General features: G+C 41.1%; 1 protein-coding gene across 1 annotated transcript; it reads left to right on the top strand.

The window, feature by feature from the left end:
- The first annotated feature begins 1257 nt into the window (after positions 1-1257).
- Positions 1258-8682, top strand: LOC137905974 (immunoglobulin lambda-1 light chain-like). The gene is made up of 5 exons (XM_068750262.1): positions 1258-1297; positions 1390-1707; positions 7321-7345; positions 7485-7522; positions 8208-8682. The coding sequence occupies exons 1-5, from the start codon at positions 1258-1260 to the stop codon at positions 8528-8530; spliced, it is 744 nt and encodes a 247-aa protein (XP_068606363.1). The 3' UTR covers positions 8531-8682.
- The last annotated feature ends 695 nt before the right edge of the window (positions 8683-9377 follow it).

Raw genomic sequence — 9377 nt, 5'->3', positions numbered from 1 at the left:
GCTCTGGTGCTGCTCTCTAGTGTGGCTGCAACAGAAAAACACCACCATGCATTGTGTGTGTGTGTTCACTTACTGTCGTTAGATCGTGCCAAACAAAAAAGACCTGTTGCCATTAACAACTTTCAGGTTTCACTCTGTGCTGAACTTGCTGGACATGAAGTCATGGCTGAAAATGAACTCGGCAACTGTCTCACAACAGTGTAGTGTACTTTCACAATGCAATAACCACGGTATGCATATTATGTGGATTTTGTTTTTTGCATTGCGTATGTATCACATAAATCTTTCCGTATTTGGTGTAATAGACTTTTTTAACATGTTAGGGAGGTAAAACATAAAGGGCCCTTGAATTTGTCAACAAGAGCAGCAGCAAATCTCTGTTTCAGTGTGGTATTAAACTCCTCCTCCTGCACCTCCTCTCCTCGTCCATCAAAGCCACTCTGGCCTGTCTGTCCAGTCAGCCTGTGCCTATTGCAGACTTCAACTGGTTGGTTGTTGGGTCAAAAATGTGTGTGAATGCTTTTAATAAATGTTGTGACAGTTAGGTGGAGGCGTTTTATCGGCTTTGCAGCTGCTGCAGATTTCAAAACCTTCAATAAAAATGTGTTTAAAACATGATGTGAGTTTGTTCTCATGAAATGGTTATTTATAACATCTTTATTATGCCTGCATTAATTACACTGTTCATTAGATTGTATTGATTTCCTGATGTTCTTCGTCATTGAGGACACATACTGATGTTTTGTTTGACAACAGAGTAATATTTCTGAGTCTTGTACCACGTCAGACATGAGAACAATCAGATAAAATGAGTGAAACTGAGTTTTCACCCTCCATCAGTGAAGCATCACATCTCTGCTCCTTCCCAAGATGCACCTGCAGGCCTGCTCTCTTTATTAACAGCTTCATGTTGATGAAGAGTCAAGAGTCAGCTCTCTGTAGAACCACAGGAACTCAAGCAGAACTCATTCATTAGGAAGCCAACAAGGAAAATAATATGACAATAAAGTTTCAGGATGAGTTTTTCAGATCATGATTTTGTATTATTTTAAGTCGGGGTGTGAAACATTTTCTGCCCTGATGATCATGGAGTCTGAAAAAAGATCCCCTTCCCGTCAAAGCTCCTCCTCCTCCTGTCAGTCTCTCTCTGCTTCAGTGCTGTAATAAATTGCTCCTCCAGCACCTCCTCTCCTCATCCTCCAAAGCAGTAAGATCACTTTCTGAACGAGGAGACCTTTTTCAGCACACACTGACAACATGCTGGTGACCCTCTGCACTCTCCTCTCTGCTCTAACATGTAAGGAGGCTGACTTGCTGCAGCTCTGACCTCATGCTGGACTCATCAGTCGGTGTGTTTCTCTTGACTCCATGTCGTCTTGTTGTTTCCAGGTGTGTGTGGTGTGACGGTGCTGACACAGACGCCTCCTGTTGTGGCTGTGAGGAAAGGAGAGACGGCCACCATGGACTGTAACCTGGGGACGGTTACTAATAGTGCTGCTAGGTGGTATAAACAGAGTCCAGGAGGAGTCCCTCAGTATGTGCTGAGGCTTTATCACAGCTCGAGCTCTCCAACTTACGGCTCTGGGTTTTCATCCCCAAAATTCACTTCCACTCATCAGTCACAATCAGATTATCGTTTGATCATCAAAGATGTGAACGAGGGAGACTCAGCATTCTACTACTGTCAGACATGGGACAGCTCTGTTAGTGAGTACGTATCACAGTGATTTACACTCTGACAAAAACCTCCTCACCAAACACTTCTGCTTTCTGAAACTTCAGTGTTGATTATGCCTCAACATGTTTTTGTAACTCCTCCACATCAAAATCCGATTTTAAACTTCTCACCCCTGTTCTATATCTGACATAAATCATTACAGCTCTTGTAAATAAAGTCCAGTCCAGTTTACTGTCCGGCTGTACCTCCAGCTCTCTGCAGCTTGACACAATCTCCACCTTATCCTCCTGGATGCTGACAGTGGCCAGATTTGACCTCCACCTTCTTCAATCCACAACCATTTCCTTAATCTTAGTGATGTTCTGCTGCAGACGGTTGTGGATGCACCAGTCCACAAATTATCCAATAGAACTTCTTTACCCCTCTTCATATTATCCTCAAATATAGCCAAGAAAAGATGAGTCATCAGAACATTTCTGAGGAAAGCTACTGTCAGAGTTGTGTTGGAAGTCTGACGTGGACAAAGTGGACAGGACTGAGGACAGACTGGTTCCTTGTGCTGCTCCTGTGCCGCAGGTATCCTTTCCAGAGACACAGTTCTGCATGTGGACAAACTGTTGGTGCGATGCCAGATAGTTGATCCAGGAGACAAGTCCTGACTCGATCCTCTTGGTCCTCATCTTCTCCAAGCAGCCTCGGCTGGATGGCGTTGAAGGTGCTGGAGAAGCTGAAGAACATAGTGTCCCTGAGTGTAACCACGTCAGACCAGGAATGAATCAGAATTAATGACAAACGGTCAAAGAGGCATTGGAGGTTTATCCTATGATTGCTGTCTAGTGAGTAAATAAATAGATGACTGTTGGTTCGAATTACATTTATTTACAGAATGAAACTCTCCTAAACACGCTTTGAATGAAAGTACCTTTGTAAGTGGAATGAAAATAAGCGATCACGTGTCGTAGCTGAGTCTCGCTCATTTCTCATTTGTAATTCAGCAACAATGTCTTCAGTCGAGTATTTGAGGGAGTTTGTGAAGGAACGACTCTCCGCTGCTGCTGAAGAAATATTCGGAGTTTTTCTAAGAACTGTCGTCGACTACGAGGAAGAGATCGACCGTCAGCGCAAACTGCTGGATGTCGTTTGGAAACCTGAAATAAAGCTACACTGGATAGGTGCGCAAAAATGGATTCTTTTATTATCAAAATATACTTAAATATACTTAGTAGAACATTATCCTGTGGGTTTTTGTTTGTCCATCCCTCCAGAGCTCCCTCCGCAACATGTCCTGAAGGAGAATGAGGTTTTCACTGAGGAGACCTGCATACATGGGGAGAGTAACTCCATTGTGGACCAGGAGGAACCAGAATCTCGATGTATCAAACAGGAAGAGGAGGAGCTCTGCACCGCTCTGGAGGAAGAGCAGCTTGTTCCGAAGCAGGAGATGATTACCTTTGTGTTAACTGCTGCTCACAAGGAAAGTGATGATTGTGATCCAGAACTCAACAGCAATCACCAACTTCCCACTAACAACTCTGATGCAGCCGGCAGTCAACATGTGACAGGAAGCAAACATGAAAACTCATCAAGTGAAGATGCAGAGACGAAGACAAAGAACAGAAATTGTCAGAGTGAGCGCCGTTCTCCCTCTAACAACTCTAGTGTAGCTGAGAGACCAGACCAGAAAAGCATGTATGGAGAACAGAAACCAACAGAAAGACATTGTATAAACACAATTCAAAGTAACAATGTCAACAACTCCACCACATCAAAGAGTGACAGTAACAGCCAAACATCAAAAAAGGCTTTTAAATGTGACACTTGTGGAAAGTTGCATAGGATTAAATCACATATGGAGGAACACATGAGAACCCACACGGGTGAGAAACCATATCTTTGTAAAACCTGTGGGAAATGATTCACTCAGAAAGTAAACTTGACCGTATATACTCGATCCCACACAGGTGAGAAGCTGTTTTCTTGTAAAACCTGTGGAAAAAGATTTGGATGCAAGTCAGCACTGGACATGCATTTATTAATCCATTCTGGTGAAAAACCACATTTGTGTCGCACATGTGGAAAAAGATTCACTCAGAAATCAACCTTGACCAAACATACTAGATCCCACACAGGTGAGAAGCCGTACCTTTGTAAAATGTGTGGGAGACGTTTTAGATACAAGGCTGCACTGGACAAGCATTTACTGGAAAAAGATTCATATTTAAATCATACTTGCCAATCCATAGAAGAATCCACACAGGTGAGAAGCAGTTTTCTTGTTCCACCTGTGGAAAAAAAATATTCAGAGAACCAAGTAAGCTGAGAGCTTACCTCAGAGAAAGAATGCGCCAGACGTTTAGCATGTAGCTCCAATTTGATGAAGCTCATTAAAAGCCGTACAGATTAGAGACCGTATTCTAGCAGGACTTTTGGGAAAAGATTTAGTCATGAATCAATTCTGAAAAGACACCGAGTAACCCACAGATGAGAAACCGAAACCGTATCCTTGTGACAAATGTGACAGAAGATTGATGTAACTTTCATGCTGTTTGATGAATTGAGAAGTTCTGTGTTTCTTATTTTCTATGACTGAATAAAAGTTTGTTTGAATGCTCATATCATATTTTGACCTGTAGTGAATTCCTGTGTTTTGTTATTTGAAAGGAAATAAAAATATGCTGTCACTGCTGCATCACCTCTCCGAGCTTCCTTCTGTCCCTGACAGGAAACACCTGCAGGCTTATTTGCAGCTTCATGTAAATGAGGAGCTCAAGAGTCGATGCTAAGATCAGAAAACACTCTGACTGGAAACACACTAATTAATATGTTTATGTACACAGACAAAGTTTATCTTCTTGTGTTCACACACAACAATTTCATAAATTAGATCTGTGAACAGATTTTTGTGCTTCTACCTAAACTATGCAAATATTGAGATTTGTTTTGTTGTGTTTTCAGCTGCAAAACAAAAAAATGCCTTGACAGCATTAATGGTTTCTGAATAATAACACAAAGATCATGAAACATACTTCAGTCCTCGGTCAAAGCCTTTGTCAGTGACATATTGTAAGTACATAATGGATACTGCAACTAAAAAATATATTCCATACAAAATCTTATCTTGATTTTAAAACAGATGCAGTTCATTCTGACAGGAGTTTGAAATCTGCAGCAGCTACAAAGCCGATACAAGACCTCCACCTAACCACGGGGGAAAGCATAAAAAAATCAGACCGTGTAAAAGAGTAGACAAGCAGAGTGAACATTTCATATCTGCTATTTATTGTTTGTTCTTTTTGCTCATTGCAGTGTTTTAATGTTAGAAAAACGTGTGTGTGCATGCTTGTAGTAAATGTTGACAGTTAGGTGGAGGCATTTTATCGGCTTTGCAGCTGCTGCAGATTTCAAGTCTCTTTCAATAAAAAATTGTTGAAGACATGATCTGAGTTTGTTCTCATGAAATAGTTATTTAAAATAGCTTAATATTACCTGCATTAATTACATTCTCATTAGAAATTAGAATGTTCTGATATCCGGATGTTATTTGTCATTCTGGACACATACTGATGTTTTACTTGACAATTCTTACTTGAAAATGTTTTTAAACTAATGAAAACACACAGTTTTACATGTTACAATGCACAACAGAGTAATATTTCTGAGTTTCTTGTACCACGTCAGACATGAGAACAATCAGATAAAATGAGTGAAACTGAGTTTTCACCCTCCATCAATGAAGCATCACATCTCTGCTCCTTCCCAGGATGCACCTGCAGGCCTGCTCTCCTTATTAACAGCTCCATGTAGATGAAGAGTCAAGATTCAGCTCTCTGTAGAACCACAGGAACTCAAGCAGAACTCATTCATTAGGAAGCCAACAAGGAAAATAATATGACAATAAAGTTTCAGGATGAGTTTTTCAGATCATGATTTTGTATTATTTTAAGTCGGGGTGTGAAACATTTTCTGCCCTGATGATCATGGAGTCTGAAAAAAGATCCCCTTCCCGTCAAAGCTCCTCCTCCTCCTGTCAGTCTCTCTCTGCTTCAGTGCTGTAATAAATTGCTCCTCCAGCACCTCCTCTCCTCATCCTCCAAAGCAGTAAGATCACTTTCTGAACGAGGAGACCTTTCTCAGCACACACTGACAACATGCTGGTGACCCTCTGCACTCTCCTCTCTGCTCTAACATGTAAGGAGGCTGACTTGCTGCAGCTCTGACCTCATGCTGGCCTCATCAGTCGGTGTGTTTCTCTTGACTCCATGTCGTCTTGTTGTTTCCAGGTGTGTGTGGTGTGACGGTGGTGACACAGCCTCCTGTTGTGGCTGTGAGGAAAGGAGAGACGGCCACCATGGACTGTAACCTGGGGACGGTTACTGATAGAGCTATCTGGTATAAACAGAGTCCAGGAGGAGTCCCTCAGTATGTGCTGGCATTTTATCACGGCTGGAGCTCTCGATATTACGGCTCTGGGTTTTCATCCCCAAAATTCACTTCCACTCATCAGTCACAATCAGATTATCGTTTGATAATCAAAGATGTGAACGAGGGAGACTCAGCATTCTACTACTGTCAAACATGGGACAGCTCTGTTAATGAGTACGTATCACAGTGATTTACACTCTGACAAAAACCTCCTCACCAAACACTTCTGCTTTCTAAAACTTCAGTGTTGATTATGCCTCAACATGTTTTTGTAACTCCTCCACATCAAAATCCGATTTGAAACTTCTCACCCCTGTTCTATATCTGACATAAATCATTACAGCTCTTGTAAATAAAGTCCAGTCCAGTTTACTGTCCGGCTGTACCTCCAGCTCTCTGCAGCTTGACACAATCTCCACCTTATCCTCCTGGATGCTGACAGTGGCCAGATTTGACCTCCACCTTCTTCAATCCACAACCATTTCCTTAATCTTAGTGATGTTCTGCTGCAGACGGTTGTGGATCGCTCCTGTCACAGAGCACACCTGATACTTTCCTCCACCCGTTCCAGCCTGCCTGCACATGATTCTTCACTTCCTTTCCACATTCTCTCCATCACTCTGCACTGTTGACCCGAAGTACTTGAAGTCCTCTAACTTCTTTACATCTATTTCTTGTAACCTCACTGTTCCCCCTGGGACCTTCTCATTTCCACACATGTACTCTGTTTTACTCCTGCTCACCTTCATTCCTCTCTTTTCTAGAGCAGACCTCCACTTCTCTAAATTCTCCTCTACCTGCTCCCTGCAGATCACAATGTCATCTGCAAACATCATATTCCAAGGGGCTTCCTGTCTCACCTCATCTGTTAGTCTGACGTGGACAAAGTGGACAGGACTGAGGACAGACTGGTTCCTTGTGCTGCTCCTGTGCCGCAGGTATCCTTTCCAGAGACACAGTTCTGCATGTGGACAAACTGTTGGTGTGATGCCAGATAGTTGATCCAGGAGACGAGTCCTGACTCCATCCTCTTGGTCCTCATCTTCTCCAAGCAGCCTCGGCTGGATGGCGTTGAAGGTGCTGGAGAAGCTGAAGAACATCGTGTCCTTGTGTGTACGTACCTCTGAAGTATAACCATGACATCATCGTCCACACCAATCTCTGGCTCGTAGGAAAACTGTACAGGATCCATGTATGTGGTCACCATCGGTCTGATGCAGGAGAGGACCAGTTTCTACAGGGTTTATTGTGTAAAACACAGATTCAAGGGAGGATGGAGCTTTTATTGTTTATCAGCACATGTTGATGTTTCACTTCCTCCTCCTCATCATCATCGGTGAGAGTCGGGAGGTTTTTGTACAGCGATGTGTACGAACTGAATCACTGTGGTATTCGGACAAGGCACCAAGCTGATTGTAACAAGTAAGTACCTTTAACTTACCTTTAAATGAAACAGCAGAGACTTTTGTGTTTTAAAAAGAGGTTGTATCAAATAAAAATCAATACATTTGACTCCTTGTAAAAACATCTTACGTGCTATTCATTAATTAAGATGCTGACAGATTGTAAATTTTAATATTAAGTTATTTATTAATGTAATAAAAACATTTCACACATTTTCTACATAATTGTCCATATTAGTTTAGAGAGCTTTGACAGTACAAAAGTTAAATACTTCAGTCATCAAAAAAAAAGAAAAAGAATTGTTGTGTTTGTTTTGCTCATGTTTAAATTCTAGAATTCATCTTGAATCGAACTTGTAGTAATTGTGTTTAAGGGATGTTTGAAGAAGGATTTTTCCATCTTCCGTTCAATGTTTATCTTGACATCATGAAAACCAAGTTTGCTCTGTTATCTTTTCTCATACTGTCATTTTACAAATCCAGACATTTCACAATAAAAGCACTAAATGGTCACAGAAACCTTTATTTTTCAGATTATTTTTTTTGCTTTTTAGTTGTTTAAAGGGGGATGTTATATAGAATTCTTAATATATTATTTGAGATGTTCCACTCTCAACTGAACTCGTAACATAAACTGTAAGACTCTGCCTTTTAACAATCATTTCGCTGCTGGTTGTTGATGAACGTCCTTCATGTATTTTCAGGCTCCAGCCTCCCTCCTCCTGTCCTGACGCTCTTCCCTCCGTCCACTGCTGAGCTCCAGTCCAACAAAGCCACTCTGGTCTGTCTGTCCAGTCAGTCTGTGCCGTTTGCAGACTTCAACTGGTTGGTTGCTGGGAGTCCAGTGAGCAGTGGGATCTCTACCAGCACCGCCGTTCAGCAACCGGACCAGACTTTCCAAATCAGCAGCTATCTGTCCATCCAGAAATCAGACTGGAACATGGATGAGGTTTACACATGTAAAGTGTCTTTGGGCTCCCAGACCGCGGAGGAAAGCATCAAAAAATCTGACTGTGTAAAAGAGTAGACAAGCAGAGTGAACATTTCATATCTGCTACTTTATTGTTTGTTCTTTTTGCTCATTGCAGTGTTTTAATGTTAGAAAAAAACATGTGTGTGCATGCTTGTAGTAAATGTTATGACAGTTAGGTGGAGGCGTTGTATCGGCTTTGCAGATTTCAAAACTCATTCAATAAAAAACAGGATAAAATATATGCGTTTTATTTTGTCTTTTCCTTTCAAAATATACATTATTGACATCATTACATTCTCTGAAAATTACTGTCAGTTATAATCCTGTATATTTATAGTTACATTCAGTGAACTTTGTAATTCTGTGTTTCTAATAATTACTACAAAAGTACCATGTGGAGATTAATAATCATGCACCTGACTTTTAATGCTTTTTTGTTTTATAAAAATCAGATAAGGTGATCAAATGAAAGTGAGTCATCCTGTGCCACTGCTGCATCACCTCTCCGAGCTTCCCTCTGTCCCTGACAGGAAACACCTGCAGGCTTATTTGCAGCTTCATGTAAATGAGGAGATCAAGAGTCGATGCTAAGATCAGAAAACACTCTGACTGGAAACACACTAATTAATATGTTTATGTACACAGACAAAGTTTATCTTCTTGTGTTCACACACAACAATTTCATAAATTAGATCTGTGAACAGATTTGTGTGCTTCGGTTTTGTTGTGTTTTCAGCTGCAAAACAAAAAAATGCCTTGACAGCATTAATGGTTTCTGAATAATAACACAAAGATCATGAAACATACTTTCAGTCCTCGGTCAGTCCTTTGTCAGTGACATATTGTAAGTACATAATGGATACTGCAACTTGAAAAAATATTCCATACAAACTCTTATCTT

This window comes from Brachionichthys hirsutus, chromosome 16 (genome assembly GCF_040956055.1).
Source record: "Brachionichthys hirsutus isolate HB-005 chromosome 16, CSIRO-AGI_Bhir_v1, whole genome shotgun sequence".
In the NCBI taxonomy this organism is placed as follows: Eukaryota; Metazoa; Chordata; class Actinopteri; order Lophiiformes; family Brachionichthyidae; genus Brachionichthys; species Brachionichthys hirsutus.
The sequence above is the reverse complement of the archived record's forward strand: the minus strand, read 5'-3'. Positions and strand labels throughout refer to the sequence as shown.

Coding starts and splice junctions, on each gene's coding strand:
- LOC137905974 (XM_068750262.1), top strand. CDS start 1,258: ATGCTGGTGACCCTCTGCACTCTCCTCTCTGCTCTAACAT. Junction 1,708..7,320: donor GACATGGGACAGCTCTGTTA/GTGAGTACGTAT, acceptor GGTCTGATGCAG/GAGAGGACCAGTTTCTACAG. Junction 7,523..8,207: donor CACCAAGCTGATTGTAACAA/GTAAGTACCTTT, acceptor ATGTATTTTCAG/GCTCCAGCCTCCCTCCTCCT.